This window comes from Diachasmimorpha longicaudata, chromosome 4 (assembly GCF_034640455.1).
Source record: "Diachasmimorpha longicaudata isolate KC_UGA_2023 chromosome 4, iyDiaLong2, whole genome shotgun sequence".
In the NCBI taxonomy this organism is placed as follows: domain Eukaryota; kingdom Metazoa; phylum Arthropoda; class Insecta; order Hymenoptera; family Braconidae; genus Diachasmimorpha; species Diachasmimorpha longicaudata.
This window is the reverse complement of record NC_087228.1, coordinates 932995-949299: the sequence shown is the minus strand read 5'-3', so window position 1 is coordinate 949299 and position 16305 is coordinate 932995. Positions and strand designations below refer to the sequence as shown.

The 16305-nt window shown below is 35.0% G+C and overlaps 3 protein-coding genes across 3 annotated transcripts in view; 2 read left to right on the top strand and 1 right to left on the bottom strand.

Moving 5' to 3' along the window:
* Window positions 1-1915: 1915 nt before the first annotated feature.
* On the top strand, window positions 1916-7049 carry LOC135161892 (exportin-2). The gene is made up of 5 exons (XM_064119868.1): window positions 1916-2124; window positions 2294-2439; window positions 3731-4732; window positions 5022-6546; window positions 6788-7049. Exons 1-5 carry the CDS (start codon window positions 2040-2042, stop codon window positions 6931-6933), a joined length of 2904 nt encoding a protein of 967 aa, XP_063975938.1. The 5' UTR covers window positions 1916-2039; the 3' UTR covers window positions 6934-7049.
* Window positions 7050-7195: 146 nt separating this feature from the next.
* LOC135161897 (3 beta-hydroxysteroid dehydrogenase/Delta 5-->4-isomerase type 1) lies at window positions 7196-11367 on the top strand. Its single transcript, XM_064119878.1, has 5 exons — window positions 7196-7432; window positions 8206-8490; window positions 9475-9720; window positions 10431-10589; window positions 10656-11367. The coding sequence occupies exons 1-5, from the start codon at window positions 7378-7380 to the stop codon at window positions 11069-11071; spliced, it is 1161 nt and encodes a 386-aa protein (XP_063975948.1). The 5' UTR covers window positions 7196-7377; the 3' UTR covers window positions 11072-11367.
* The window catches only part of LOC135161894 (nuclear pore complex protein Nup88), a 96777-nt gene continuing 91629 nt past the window's right edge, over window positions 11158-16305 (bottom strand). The window contains exons 7-11 of the mRNA XM_064119869.1: window positions 15875-16122; window positions 15695-15808; window positions 12614-12840; window positions 11714-11959; window positions 11158-11637 (exon numbers count right to left, since the gene is read on the bottom strand). Coding sequence (XP_063975939.1) covers window positions 11574-11637; window positions 11714-11959; window positions 12614-12840; window positions 15695-15808; window positions 15875-16122 — 899 coding nt within the window. The 3' untranslated portion in view covers window positions 11158-11573. The remainder of the gene's footprint in view (window positions 11638-11713; window positions 11960-12613; window positions 12841-15694; window positions 15809-15874; window positions 16123-16305) is intronic.

Below are 16305 nucleotides of genomic sequence, written 5' to 3'. Positions count from 1 at the left end.
TCGGTAAATAAATTCATTAGTTTGTGCAAAGAAGCATTGGCGCTTGCATCCCCCTCACATCACATTTTTTTCACTCAATTAATCAAGTCGAGAATCACAGGGACGGCCAGTAAATATATCGATGAAGGCCCAGCAACTCTTGAGAGCATCTTTTCTAATTTAAAACAAACATTTGCATCTTGTCAGACTCTCTCCCAATGGCAAGGATCACTTGCTAATATTCATCAAGAACCAAATGAAAAGATCGTTGATTTTGCTGCAAGGATCAAGACCGTAGTCCGGGGAATTACAGAGTTAGTTCGCGAAAAATATCCCAGTGATATCTCTGTTATGTCCTACCTGAGTTACCAGGAGGATTGTGGCGCCTCTCACCAGGTTGAGCGCCAAAGTTTTGAAAACCGTAGATCCGTCAGCCGCTAAACCTCTAATGAGGACTCCATCCATGTCAACTCGTTGAAAGGAAATAATTGGATTCAGGTTTTCCAAATAAAATCAACGCAAACACCAGTGCTTAGGAGAGCACGTAACACACACTTTATTTAATAAGTTTTAAATCTTAGATTGAGTCTCGAATTATTAATAAAGTTTCAGAGAATCTAACAACCCAAACTAGACGGAAATTTGGCGATTAACTAATTGAAGAGAGAAGCGGCCAAGAAACAAATTAGAATCGAACTAAACTAAACTTAAACTAATTTTCCAAGGATTGGGTCCTACAACCCCCACTAGTCTATATGTTGCGCACGCAACTTGGTCGAGAAAAAGGGAAGAGGGGTAGAATAAGGAAAGCGGGGAAAAGGAAAACGCGTGACATCGCGTTTTCTCTGTCAAGGGACTCAGGCCCTCAGCTTTCGATACAATGGACAAAGAAGACCTCACACGTGTTGAATCAAGACATGAGCAAAAACAGAACTGGTACTTTACGACCTAGACTGTATGGATTCGAAGATTTATGATTTCCTTCTCAAGTTTCAGGTTTGGAGAAAATGTTTATCCAACGAATTTTACGGGTAAATAAATGGGAAAGTTAAACTCAAGATGTTAAGATTTATGCGTAACGGTTTTTCCCACACTGGTGGTGTTGTTTTCATTGTTCATTGTCCATTGTCCATTGTATTTACTTATTTTGTGCGTATTTCGACACTGATTAAAAATATAAAAATTAAGATTAATTTAAATTTCGCGGACTAAGATTAATGATGTTTAGTGACATCTACTGGCTATCAAGCTCAGGACATCACATCTCAGTTGGGGTTTTGGCAGCTTCTCGACAGTTGAATCCCTGCACAGTGGTGCTCTCACCGTTTGAAAATTCTCTGTACAGTTGTTCATTGGTACAGTTGAGAAAGTACAAACGGAGCCCCCCCTACGAACGGAGCCCCCCCTTCGTGGTTGATCTCCCAGGATTGGCCCTCCTAATCTCTCCTATGGTCTCTGATGTTACGTTTAGCGAGTGTCCAACTGTGCCATTTTTAGTTTACTAGTAAACTAAAACTCTTTTCATTTACAAGATTTCACGACGAGGAAAGAACCGTAAATTACGCGGTTGAATCTCGTAAATTTTGTTGTCGATATCTCATTTTACGTTTTTTAAAATTATAATTCACGTTCTTTCAAATCGTCATTTATGAGATAAGACCTCGTAATTGGCGTTTTAAAAATCGTAAATTGCGTTTTAGAGAAGATGCTTTACTTTGCAAACATTGTAAGGCACGGTTCAAGAATCGTAATGTACGTTGCTTTGAGACGCAATTTACGTGTTTAAAAATTATGTAAATTCCGTTTTTAATTTGGTATTTTACTATTGGTTTTCTCTGTGTGCAAAGGTCTACACCTCGGTTGAAATTTCCCACGAAGTTTTTGCCCGTTCGCCCTCTGCCGGGGCGTCGTGTCTTTAACATTTAGAAGCTCAAGAGGTTATAAAATTGAAATTGTAGAAAGCCGGTGGTAAATTTTGGCTGCATTTGGTGGTTCGTTTGTGATAATCGTTTCTTATAGTTTGGTATATATTTAATAAGTTAAAATTATTGATTGCCATCATGGAGCTCGAAGGGGCCAATTTAATTACACTCAGTGATTATTTACATCGTACCCTGAGTCCAGATGTAGATTTCAGAAGACCCGGTAAGCGTTTAACCTCCGAAAAACCATCACAACTTAAGTGGGGAATGTATAAACCAATACATTTCGCCTGTTTGAGTGATGAAAATACGATCGCTAAGGTTTTCATCATTTTCTTTGCACTGAAAATTCACTCTACAATCTATGAAAACAATCTATTCATGATTTTCAGCTGAAAAATTCTTGGAATCAATCGAGGGAAATCAGAATTATCCGGCGTTGTTATTGCACCTAGTTGAGAAACAGGACATTGATTTAACAATTAGGATAGCTGGCGCCGTAGCCTTCAAAAACTACATCAAACGTAATTGGAAAATTGTAAGTGATCTAATTGCAACAACGATTAAATTCATGCCATCACGTGAGAATTTTCATGAAAAAATATCTCCTTAAACGTCTTTGTATACATCTTCTTCGGAAACTTCTGCGAGGTGAAATTGACCTCAAAATCATTGCGACCAACGGTTTTTTGTATTTTTCCTGCTCGGCGAATGGTAACTGCCATTTTTTAAAAATTAAACATTGAAACTTATCAAACAAAGTTTATCAGCTATACAGTCTAAACATATAGAATTATTGCGTGGACTCTATTGATTCTTGAGATTTTGAGCAACTGCTAAATTACACCTGTTTGTACATATATTCGATTAATATGTAAAACTCGATGTCCACCCAACGACTTTTTATCATCGATTTCATGAAAAAATATTAAATTATTTCAATTGGCTGATTTACATGAAGAAAATGTTCATTGAATTTTTCTCAAATTTTTCAAAAAATGGTGTATTTTACTGTTATAATTCCTTATTATAATTAATTGTTTATTCAGTTTAATTAAATTGAATAAAACGTTTGTGCTACTAATTTTCCGAATTTCACGTTAATTTATGGTTATCAAGAATAGTTTTATTATTATGTTTATCTTCTATGCAACCGAATATTTTGTATATGATTCCACCTTCAACTTTTCCTTTCCTCGTCGATCGTATTACTGAATTCTTTTGTGTTTGTACATCAGATAAAGTGCCCTTTTTAAATTCTGCTGTTGTTTTATAGATTCTGTTCGAAGCGATATTTTTGCGAATTGCGCCTTCAAATAGCAAATTTAAATAAAAATTAACCAGGCGATGTGATTTCAACTTTAGCTTTTGGTAAAAAATTTTATCTGAATCTAATATAGCCACTGAAATTTAAAAAATTGAAAGAAATTCATCTTTACAACAAAGTTTTAGGTGGTTTTTCACGTCTTCCTTCAACAGAAACGATAAAAGAAATGACTTATTTTAGTCTAGAAAGTCGGTATTTTGAAAGACCACTTAAATCGGCTAATTGTTTCAAGAGTTGTATGCATATGAAAATGAAGATGACAGCAACTTGACTGTTTACAGGATGCGTAGCAATCTTAAAAAAAATAGAAGGGCTTGTTTTCTGTACAATCACAGGAAAAATCGACAATATGATCGATGATGGTAAAGTTTTTCATCACACAGAGATAAAGTGAAATTCTTCACATGCTATATTGTCACCGGTAAATTGTCAAAATACGAGAAAATATGTTACAATCGATCTATCACGATATTTGATAATCATCCAATTTACTTGTGTTCAGGACGAAGATGGAGTTGATAAAATTCACGCCCAGGACCGCGAAGCAATAAAGAAACTAATAGTAAACCTCATGCTGCATTCGCCGGACTCGATTCAAAAGCAACTGTCAGACGCAGTATCAATAATTGGACGTCATGACTTTCCAAACAAGTGGCCAGATCTCATCGACCAAATGGTGGACAAATTCAATACAGGAGACTTTCACATTATCAATGGAGTCCTCCACACAGCCCATTCTCTCTTCAAACGTTATCGCTACGAATTCAAGAGCCAAACACTCTGGGAGGAGATTAAATTCGTCCTCGATAAATTTGCCAAGCCCCTGACTGATCTGTTCCTGGCAACCATGAATCTCACCCAAGTTCATGCTAATAATGTAGACGCTCTCAAGGTCATTTATAACTCACTAACGATCCTGAGCAAAGTTTTCTACTCATTAAACTTCCAAGATTTGCCAGAATTTTTTGAAGATAATATAGAAATATGGATGGGAAATTTTCACACTTTGTTAACTACTGATGTTCCCCTTCTGAAAACCGATGATGACGAAGAAGCTGGAGTAATCGAACAACTTAAATCACAAGTTTGTGATAATATTGTTCTTTACGCTCAAAAGTACGACGAAGAGTTTCAGAATTATGTTCCTAAATTCCTGGAGGCCATCTGGGCTTTGCTCAACTGCACAGGCCAGCAACCGAAGTACGATGCACTTGTTTCTAACTCACTCCAATTTTTGGTGACGGTTGCTGATAGAGATCAATACAGGCCCCTCTTTGAAGAGCCCCAAAATCTCAGGAACATCTGTACAAATCTCATCACGCCGAACATCGAGTTCAGGGAATCTGATAATGAACTGTTTGAGGATAATCCTGAGGAGTACATCAGAAGGGATATTGAGGGAAGTGATGTTGATACTAGACGGAGAGCTGCTTGTGATCTTGTTAAGGTTCTGGCCAAGTATTTTGGGGCCAAAGTTATGGAGATTTTCGGTGTTTTTATTATGGTAAATATTTTGTTGCACTGGGGGAGCCAAGCACTATTAACTTTAAATCTAGCATTTTTAAAAACGTTGACATTTCTTAATTCAAGAGAAAAAATGATTGATTTTAGGATTTTATCGATACATTCAGTAATATATTAAGGTCAAAATGATAAAAATGAAAACTTGACGGACTTTTGCAGGAAAGTAAATCAATCAATTGGTTAGAATCAAATATTTTCAATTTAATATGATATAATCCGATTAGAAATACAATCAATAATTGTGATAAATTCGATTCCTTAAATTCCAGGAACGTTTAGCCGAATACGCAGCAAAGCCCTCCGAGAACTGGCGTAAGAAAGACGCAGTAATCTACTTGGTAACCTCCAGTGCAAGTAGAGGTCAAACTCAAAAGCATGGAGTGACTCAGAGCAATGAATTCGTACCTCTACCTCAATTTGCTTCCCAGCATATTCAGCCAGAGCTGGCAAGACCAAACATCAACGAATTTCCGGTTCTCAAAGCTGACGCCATAAAATTCATGATGACCTTTAGGTCAATTCTCCCACGAGAATTAGTTATAGGGAGTCTACCCCATATGATCAGACACCTAACAGCGTCAAGCCCAGTGGTCCACAGCTACGCAGCCTGCGCCATCGAGAAAATCCTTGCTCTGAGAGGTCCCAATAACGCCGTTATCGTGAAAGGCGAAGAAATTGCTCCGCTTGCTGCTGATCTCCTCAAAGGTCTCTTCGCTCTTCTGGAACTATCAGGATCGGGGGAGAACGAGTACGCGATGAAAGCAATCATGAGAAGCTTTGGAACTCTGAAGGAGAACATTGTGCCATTCCTGGGAGATCTTCTGCCAAAATTAACAGAGAAGCTGTCAATTGTCGCCAGAAACCCCAGCAGACCGAATTTCAATCACTACCTCTTCGAAACTTTGGGTCTCTCTATCAGAATCGTCTGCAAGACCAATCCAGAGGCGGTCATTTCCTTCGAGCAAGTTCTCTTCCCAATTTTCCAAGGAATTCTCCAGCAAGATGTCCAGGAGTTTATGCCTTATGTTTTCCAAATTCTGGCACTTCTACTAGAGCTTCGCACTGGACAGGAAGTACCTGAGCCTTATATGGCCTTGTTTCCTTGTCTCTTGGCACCAGTTCTTTTTGAAAGACAGGGAAACATTCATCCTCTCAATCGACTTCTGCAGGCATTTGTCAGTCATGGAGCACATCAGATTATCACACAGGACAAGACCAGTGGACTACTTGGAGTCTTTCAGAAGCTCATTGCTTCGAAGGCAAATGATCACGAAGGATTTTTACTGATGCAGACCATAATTGAGCATTTTCCTGCCAATATTCTGGAGCCGTTCATGAAGCAAATATTTGTTCTGCTATTTCAACGACTCTCTTCCACCAAGACTACGAAGTTCGTGAAAGGACTCATCGTCTTTTTCGCATATTATATCATCAGGTATGGAGCTTCGGCGTTCATCACGATGATCGATCAGATCCAACCGCAGATGTTTGGAATGGTGCTGGAGCGAGTTGTCATTACAGATTTACAGAAAGTCTCTGGGGAGATTGAAAGGAAGGTTGCAGCTGTAGGAATGTCCAATCTACTTATCGATTGTCCGGCGATGATTGAGAGTCCTTATAATATGTTTTATCCAAAACTTTTGGCTACGCTAGTGGAGTTTTTTGAATTACCCCAGGATGAAAGCTCTTTGCCTGAAGACATGCTCATGCCGGAAATCGATGACAATCCTGGGTATCAGGCGGCCTATAGCCAACTCATTTGCGCCAGAAATCCGAGGAAAGATCCACTTGCAGGTAAGATTTTTTCCATTAACATTCAGTACAATTGAGCACTGCTTCCGAATGGAATTATTGCAATCATTCAATAACGTCCTCATAAGAAATCTCTAATTTTTCGTCGAAACGATGTAGAATGGTCTGGAATGTAAAAATACTGAATTTTTTGAAAAGCTCTGTGCGTGGTCGCTCCAGATCAGCAAAGATAAAGGTATAGAATTTTCGAAAAATTTGAAATTTTTCTTATGATATTTTGTAGCTGTTGGTGATGTACGGTTGCACCTTGCCCAAGGCCTCGGTCGACTACCCCCAGGACAGCTTCCCGGTCTTCTCGGACAAATTCCAGAACCCAACGCCAATCATCTGCGAACTTACTTGCAAACTGCTGGCATAACTGTTGCATAATACGAAATTAACGTTCGTCAAAAATTGAAGTTACACTTAATGTCACGTAAATTCAATAATATCGAACTTGACAAACTGTAATCAATAGAATGAAAAAAACTGAAACAATGTGAAAATTGGCTGGATATTTTTTTAATCATGAGAAACGTTCATTTTACACAATCTTTAAATGAATGATTTTCTTTGCATTGCTCTTCGTATACTGTTATAATGCTGAGCATTAGAGAAATATTCTAAGTTGTAGAAATCAATTCTTGATAAGCTGCTGATTTTAACACGAAATCTTCTCAATGAAAATAACGTAATCATCAGTCTTTTGGCATGATAAGGTGTACAATGAAACAATAAATGATAAACTTTTCATAATAAACAGTTTTGAGTTACTGCTCCGTCATATAGTGAAACCACAAGTGTCAAGAATTTTTAGAGTTGAATCAGCATAAAATGAAGTGGGTTAGTTCAATGGCGCGTAACAGAGGCGACGTTGTATTGGTGACAGGTAAATCATTCCAGTATTGAAAAGACAATCACATCTAGAAACAACATTATTTTGTATCGCTACGTGTGGGAAGTCAATCACATAAAATAATGGAACGCACACGTGTACAAATCGGTTTAACAAATGTGACTACAGGAATCCCATTCGACTCAATCTGCGAACCTCATATTCGCCCACAATAAAATTACAAACAAGTGCCTTAAGGATGTCCAAGTATTACAAAAAAGTTTGTGTTTAGCAAAATTCCTGTCAATAGTTACGTAGGGGTAGTTAAACGTTTATTTTGAGACCAATTTCAACCCAAGTTTCCGGACATTTTATTTAGAAAAAAAAAATCCGAAAAATAAATTACAAAACAATTCTTATAGGAGCAATGCCGTATTCTGCTTAGATATGGCATTGATTTTCAGTAAAATCAGAACTCTAATAAATTTATTACGATTCCTAATCCGCGAATTTGTGATGGACAAGTGCTTTCTATATATTAGTTTTAAAAAATTTTCGTAATTAAACTCACACATGGGGTTTCCTATTTATTTTATCAATCTTTTACCAAACGTAAATGTTTTACTGTTTTCAGAAAGAAATTTCAATAATTCAATGTCGAGATTAAAACATACTTTCATATTTTACCTATTAAAATCATTATAAAATGTACAGATATTAGGGGTTAAATGGATTTATATGAAAGCATGTACCATGTTCAACCCCCCAAGTCGGAACGAAATTCACTGAAATGAAAACAATTAATTACTTCAATATTCAATCAACAGGTGCATGCGGTTTCCTGGGGCAACACGTGTTGAAACAACTACAACAAGATGTAACAGTGTCCGAAATTAGGGGGCTAGATAAAGTCCCTCTCGAAGATTATTCAATTATTGGATGCAGTGAAATTGAAGGCTCTGCCAAGATTCAATTTTTCATCAATGATTTGTTGAATATTGAAGACTGTCGTGGTCCTTTCAGAAATGCTGACGTCGTGATTCATTGTGCTGGATTAGTGTCTTACGATTTTCCTCCGAATTATGAAGAATTGCAGAAAAATAATGTGGATGGTATTTTTTTTATTGAAACAATTGTTGTAACCCATCTATAGAGACTTGAGAGTGAAGTTGGTAACCTCTCTAAATATTAATCAATAATAATAATATTCCGTACATATATTACTCCGACAAAATATTATTTTTAGAAGTATTGCAAATGAAAATATTATGATTTAAAAATATTCCTGCAGAAAAATATAATTATTTTGATTTCTATCAGTAGTGGTGTGCGAGTACCTGTGTGTATTCTTTTACAGACTCTATAAAATCAATACATTTCGCATACAACTCTAAGCATTTTACACCGATTTCGGTCTGCCAAGGGATTATTCATTTGGTCTAGTCTAGCTCAACGAGGCTAGGCTTGAATTTGGTTTCGATTAGTAGCTCGGTTCTGGTTTTGATATTTTATTTTAAAAAAAACATTGAAAGAAACAAAAATGAAATGAAGGCTGTCTGATCCTCCTTTCATTTTTAGATAAATTTGCTAACAGTTACTTCAAAAACCAAATTGCTCTCGTCAACAAGGAAAGAGGGTGCACTGAGTATTTTGATTTTTTTAAATAACTCTAAGGCATTCTTGTACCAATAATAATTGAATAATAATCCAGTAATTCTAAGCTATTTATGAAAAAAATGCCTTAGAATAGACATATTTCATCAATTATGTAGAAAAACTAAAAAAAACCTCAATAGAATGAAAATTTTGCTGTCGTCCGACCAAAAATTGAAAGAAAAAATGAATATCCTCGAATTGTATTTTATTTACTCGAAAAATCATGGCAGAAATTTTTAGTCTCCTCCAAACTTTGAGGTAATCTGCGAATATCTCTGATCGCTCAGAGAGAAAAATATCATTTTGTCAATTGTATTTGTTTTGGACAAACAAAGTCCCGAAATTTCCATTGTAAAATCTGCTTTAAATTCTTGTCTGAAGAATATTTGATTCGGCAAAATTATATTTTTCTCTCAGTACAAATAATTGAATTTTTGCAGTTACAGAAAATGTGGTAAAGCTATGTATAGATCAAAACGTACAACGATTGATCTATTGCAGTACGACTGAGGTCACATTAAGATCATACATCAAAGGCGGAATTGTAGCCATGGTAATTTATGAAAAAGAATCTAAACTAAGGACTCCAGACGATGAGAGTAGATTGATGATGGGAGCGTATGCTGTGTCGAAATTAAGGGCTGAAAAGATCGTCCTAGAGGCTAATGGAGAACTTCTTAGCAATGGTACTAATCTTGAAGTCACTAATCATCGGTTTATTCTTTAAAGCTTCAAGTGTTCCCTGAAATAACTCATTTCGTGTGAGTTGTATCAACAGCTACAATAAACTTTTTCTTCTCTCCAAAATTTGGGTGCAAAAAACTTATGAACACTCTCGCATTGTTGATAATTCTCTGTTATCTGTATCTAATTTTTCGTGAATTCTGTAGAAAAACCTTTCATACGTCATTTTTGGTAAAATCTAGAATAAAAGATTTCCGGAAGGAATAAAAATTTTTTGCTTTAGAGGAATTTTTATTCGGACAACAAGTTTCATAATTGTTGTCTTGATAATGTGATTTGCAATCGATATAGATGAAGATACGTGTCGATCATCTTTATCTTTTCATACTACTGAAATCTGTTTGTGAAGAAAGAATAAGTCCGTCGACTATTCCTTCCAGTATTTTTCTTTTGTAACAGAAAAACTAAAAATACTGTTCCTAAAATTAACAAAATATTGATAGGTTTCGCACTATTCATACGGAATTTAGTTGTAGGCTTTTAAAAAATGAAAAATGAATGTGAATTAATAATTCTCTCGAAGTAACTCATCAGCACCACCAACTTTATAATAATAAACTTAAACTATGGTATTCCACTAAATCTCATGTTCTACAAGAAAGTTATAAATTGATAAGTAGCGTTGATTATTTCTCTTGTAATTTTCTTTTAGAAACGGACAAATTAAAAACAGTATCCATAAGACCCACACTACTTTATGGAGAAGGAGACACTAAATTTATTTCTAGAATTTTGAAATATGGAAAGTTATGTGGAAATAGTTTGCCCAGATTAGCTGGAAAGGGCGGCAAGCAGCAGATGACTTACGTAGGTGAGAAAATCAACATATGATTGAATTGATCAAATTATGAGTTATGTTGCTTTGTCATACTTTCAGGTAATGCAGCCTGGGGTTTAGTTTGTGCTAAAAATACTCTCCGTGAACGACCGCAATCCATCGCTGGTCTTCCAATCACGATAACTGATGACGATGAGGTGAATGACATCACGAGATTCTGTGAAAGGATCACTAAGGACAGTGACTGCTATATCAAACGATCATCCTGGTGTATCCCTCTTCCTGTTTCTTATTTACTCGCTCTGGTCGTCGAATTGACTGTGAGTGTCAGTAACAAGTTCATCGGGGGATTAGTTTATCCCATATCACCAACTAGCTTAATTGCCTATGTGGGATCAGTGTTTTTATACGATCGATCGAGGGCTTCTATTCATTTAGACTACACTCCGATCTATTCACCTGATGATTCGATTAACTTGTCCAAAAAATATTATCAACGGTGTTTGACACATTAAAGATCAATTGTCTTACAATGGAGAATAGCTTCTAGAATGTTTATGAAAAAGAAAAGATTCTCTTGAAGTTTTCAATGATTCTCCAATTTTTTAAATGATAATTTTTTTTATTTACAATTTTCTGATGTTTATTGAGTATTGAAAAATTGATTCTGATTTATTTTTGATTTATTTTTATAAAGTCCCATTCTCCAGTAGGGTGATTGATACAAAGAGCTTTTCTTTCTTTTTGCATGGAAAATGTAACAGTCCACCGATACATCGGTATACAATTAACAATAAAATTAAAAAAATAACTAGGACGTTATTTAACATCGTGATTTTCGCCTTGATCATTTATATCATAAAATTAAATTATCAGATAATTATGATACTTTTTTAATGATTGGAAAATAATTGATCAATTACATGTATGTGAAAATGAAAATGTAATTATTTATTACGAAAGAAATTCCAGGTTATTTTCAATAACTTCAATAAAACATGAATAAAGGGAGATTATTTAAATATCTAGTTCATCTTCGAAAGCCTTTACTTGAGCAATCATGTTGGCGATGCTCTTTCCCCTAGAAATAAAATGAGATATTTAGATTTTGAATTTGCCGAAGAGACTAAAAATAAAAGATTTGGAGTGTTGCGTACATTTGTCCAATATTACTTTTGATAGCTTCTTCTTGTTTCGCGCTAAGAACATAAGAATTTTTCTTCTCCTCTCTTTTGAAGGCCTCCATATGCATCCTCTGTTGTTCCACTTTCTTTTTCAATTTATCTAGCCGAAAAGCCAGTTCCTTTGATACTTTTTGGTTCAAGTCCTTCAGTTGTGTCGCATCAGCCCTTTCAGCCGTGGATAATTCTTTGTAATTCACTAGACGTAAGACCTCTTCAGCCCTGATTAGATTTGTGGAAGAAAATATATGGTAAATGGATAATAATTAAAGTAGTGTAACTCCAGTTGAGTTGGTAAAAACAGAGAAAAAATTGATTTAGAAATGAAGAATATCCCATGACTTCTAATATTAATAGGGATAACAAATTGATCAGTAAAGTTTTAATAATAATTCTGTTTTTGAAAAAATTTAACTCTGATGATAATATTCATTTGAGCATAGAATTTTAGCTCGTTCTTAATTTAGTTTTTCATTTTTTCTAGACTTCGTCTTTAAATAACATTGCAAAATTTATTTGTTGATAAACAAGTGTACATAGACAAGCGATATTTCTATATGTGTAGGTTAATTGGTATTAATAATACCAAACTACCGACGCTGAGAAGTCAACATTGATGATTACAGAATGGCCGAATAAATAATTAAGTAAATATTCTGAAAATAACTGGAATAAAACGAGATTAATTCGGCATAACTTCAAGCAAGTAAAATATAATGAGGACAGGAAGAAGGATATACTCGTATTTTATCACCTCTTCAGTCCCAGAGAAGTTTACGAAATAATTCAAAGAAGAGAAACGTCCAAATGTTATATATTTTCTATGCTTTGTTAACGATTTTCATATTTATTTCAATTGATGTTAGTTATGCTCACCTCTTAGCCAGGTCTTCTTGCTTATCTTTGATATCCTCGTAACGTTCAGCCAATTGCTCAGCTTTTCCGTGCAAATGTTTTCTTGTTTCCGTTAAATTATCGAGTTCCGTCAGTTGATGATTCTTCAAATCCTTCAAGACCCGAACTTTTTTAGCAATTTCTGCTCGTACTTTATCGTGCTTGATGAAGTGATTGGTACGAAATAGATGAGTTGCTCGATATAAAAGCTAAAATAAATATTACAATATTATATTATAGATTTTTCAAATTGACAAATATTTATCTGTTTATTTATCTGAGAGACTGTTTAAAATCTGAATACGATCAGAAGTGTCATCGAGAAGCATCGGTACACACAGAAATGAATCTCTGGTAAACATCGTCAACATTAGAGGGTCTTGCTAAACCGCTAGCCCGGTTCCCCGGCAGTATATTCGTAAGCACAATCAGGAACAATCCATCTTATACATTCGGTTACAATCACTCTGTATTAACGGTCATTCTCTGGCGCAATATCAAGCGGTCATTATCAAATAATGAGTGTATATCAGGTTCGACATCAGGGAAGTGTCGGGGGTTAACTATCATGGCTACGATTTTTATATCAACAATTATACAGCCCACTCTAAAATTATTGTGAACTCAACATTATCGAATAGTGTAAATAGAAGTTTACAAAATGTATCAACATTGCCTCAGGGCTTACATCAGGTCATCACTTACTAATCCCCACCCAATAATATTTATATTTTATCTGAAATATTGGTTCAGTCTTGTATGAAGCAGAGATGTACAAAAAAAATGAACATGTGCTGGAAAAAAAATGAAAATAAAACTATAGGATCCGGCCCTTTAAATTTACGAGTCCAGATGCACACTTCGCGTGAACTATCCATGAGTGCATGATCTTGTCCATATGTAAATGCCATAAATACAATTGTTTGCTAACGTATGAATCGTTCGTAAAGAAAGGGACATAATACGATCAAAGTCGAAACTCTTGAAAATATTAAGGATGGGTGCCATTCATTCTAATGTCTTGGTAACTGTCACATTAGACATCGTTCTTAACACCGAGCACTCAATGAAATCCATTGTCCCAAATATTATAAATCACCATTTCATTCTCCTGAGAACTTCACAGAAAATCACGGGCTCTTAATCTATTCATAATATTAATTTATGATTTTTTATCGAAGATCGATTTGAAAATACAAATAAGTATATATCTATTCCTTTAAGGGGTTATTCTCATGTGAGCACTTCAAAAAATCGATTTTTTTTTTTTTTTATATTTTGACAGTAAAACCTATTGAAAACATGCTGTGAAAAATTCAGACCGAAATTCATAGTATTTGATAAGTTACAGCTCATAGTCGCCGACGTGTCGTAAGCGATTGTCTACCAGGCTTTCAACTTTAAACGCGTTTTTCTCGAATCATCATTTTCTGAAACGGTCAAGGTCCTACAAGAAAAAGTATTCAACCGATTGCTTTAAAATTTACATATGTTCTTCTACTCATTTATAGTTATCGTCCCTACCACAATTGTTTATTTTCGACAATATCTTCACATTTTTTTTAAACGATTTGTAACGAAAAAGAAGGAGATTTTCGTGATTTTTTTTTTGAAGTTCGATATTTTTTTTTGTTTTTAATGAAATTGATTATATTTGGTAGGGACGATAGCCACAGATCTACTGAATAATAATCTATTCGATTTTGTTATGTCAGACAACATGAACAGCCGTTATCACCTTGACCAGTGAACTACCTTTTTTTGTTGGGGACTACTTTGACTTTAAAAAAATATATGTTAAAAATGTAAAAAACGAAAAAAAAAATTTTTTTCGTATATTTCAAAATACAAATAAAAATATATTGAAAAATCAACATGATTGAAGTTTGTTGTCGCATAAAAAAAAAATTCCGAAAAAGTGGTAAAATATAGGCGTTCACATGAGAATAACCCCTTAAACAGAAAAAAATTACGAAAAGAATTTAGTATAAACATCATAGCATATAATTTTTTTGATAAAAACTCCCATCAGTTGATAACAATTTACCTTCATTAAATCTTGCAAGGATACATCTTAAGGTGACTTCATATAGTGTTACCAAAACATGAAACATATCTATAGAATTGAATAAAAAACAAAAAAATCTAATTATTAAGAAGAAAAACGACAACTTTCAAAACGTGACAGCGATCGGTAGATATAGACAACATCAAGTTTTATTATGTGTTTCATAATAAAACTACCCATAAGGTGCTGATTCGCATTATTTTTTCTTCATGAAAGTAAGACTTGTTCGATTTATGTGTAAACCTGTATCGATGTTTTCTATGCGGCGAAAAATACATTGAATTACCTTAAAACTGATATAAAAATTGATGGATTGAGGGTAATTTTTTTATGTTAATTTCAAGGTAATTTAATGTATTTTCACTTTAGCTCAAAATGTCTACAAAGGGATAGCCATAAACCGAACAAATCTCACTACGCTGCGAAAAAAGATAGCCATTTTCAAAACGTGGCATGCTTAAATCGCTGTATTATGGTTCATAGATAGTGATCTACGGGATGGAATCGCTAAAATGAGGTACTAATTGGAAGATCTCAATGAGACCTACACAATGGCATGTGACATGTCCTCAGAGGCCAAAGGTCTGAGCGATAGAAAAGATGGATTGAATGCCTCTATTCCATCATTCATTCGTCAATCCCCCTGGATATTGATAAAACAAATGACGTATTGAGAGGCCCCAATACGTCACAATAGTCTTATCGCATAATGTGCAGAACCGTGGGAATTAGGAACCCCTCAGAAAATTATTTACTTTTATAGCACTGCCCTCTCTCTCTCCTCCTCGCTCATATCAGGCACTATCGGCTTTGCATTTATGGCAATTATTCTAACACGAAATTAAAAAATTAAAAAAAAACAAGTACTATATTTTTTAGGGAATTTTCATTTTTTTGTTCCAGACAAAATATAAAAACCCAAGCTGTCTATTCCACATAGTTCAGTCTATTTCATAGGACCTTATAAATTCAAAATACATAATTAAGGTTTTTACCTCCAAGTATTCTTTTCCAGAGAGTTTCGTTGTGCCAAGTTTGGTGATTGGTTGAGATGCTGAATCATGTTTTAAAAGATTTGCAATGTAAATGTCGAATGGCTCTCTGGTCACCTGGTGTACAAGAAGTAAAAATTTCATTATTTTTTCACACTCTTAGGACGAATTCGAGACTAATACCTTTTTACTCGAACTGACTGCTGGTTCTCGACAATCAACATTCGGAAGGTAATCCCTGTCAACTACGGATAAGTCAACAATAATCCCGGAATGAAGCAGTGCAATTAATAGTGAACAAGGCTGCTGGAGCAATCCGAATCCAAGGACAGGAGTTGCTTCTTTATTCCCTGAGTATTTTGTTCTTGTGCACAGTAAATATTGAATGCTTGACGGGAGGAGAGAACTGGGTAAACTGAGATCCGCATTTTCTAGAATAATAAAAGCGAAGAAATTATCAGCATGAATTAAGGAAGACTCGACGACATGGCTCTGGACTTAGCTATCCTATACAAAGACTTCAGCTTCCTCATCAACTTCCTATCTTTTAGATACAAAGTCGAAATATATGAAATTCAAAAATAATAACCATCACAAAATCTATATACTACTCT

What these genes read in the sequence shown, in the direction of transcription:
- LOC135161892 (XM_064119868.1), top strand. Translation starts at nt 2,040, where the DNA reads ATGGAGCTCGAAGGGGCCAATTTAATTACACTCAGTGATTATTTACAT. An exon ending in TCAAACGTAATTGGAAAATT is followed by an intron (nt 2,440 to 3,730) that starts GTAAGTGATCTA and finishes ACTTGTGTTCAG; the next exon opens with GACGAAGATGGAGTTGATAA. An exon ending in GAGGAAAGATCCACTTGCAG is followed by an intron (nt 6,547 to 6,787) that starts GTAAGATTTTTT and finishes GATATTTTGTAG; the next exon opens with CTGTTGGTGATGTACGGTTG.
- LOC135161897 (XM_064119878.1), top strand. Translation starts at nt 7,378, where the DNA reads ATGAAGTGGGTTAGTTCAATGGCGCGTAACAGAGGCGACGTTGTATTG. An exon ending in GCAGAAAAATAATGTGGATG is followed by an intron (nt 8,491 to 9,474) that starts GTATTTTTTTTA and finishes GAATTTTTGCAG; the next exon opens with TTACAGAAAATGTGGTAAAG. An exon ending in TGGAGAACTTCTTAGCAATG is followed by an intron (nt 9,721 to 10,430) that starts GTACTAATCTTG and finishes ATTTTCTTTTAG; the next exon opens with AAACGGACAAATTAAAAACA.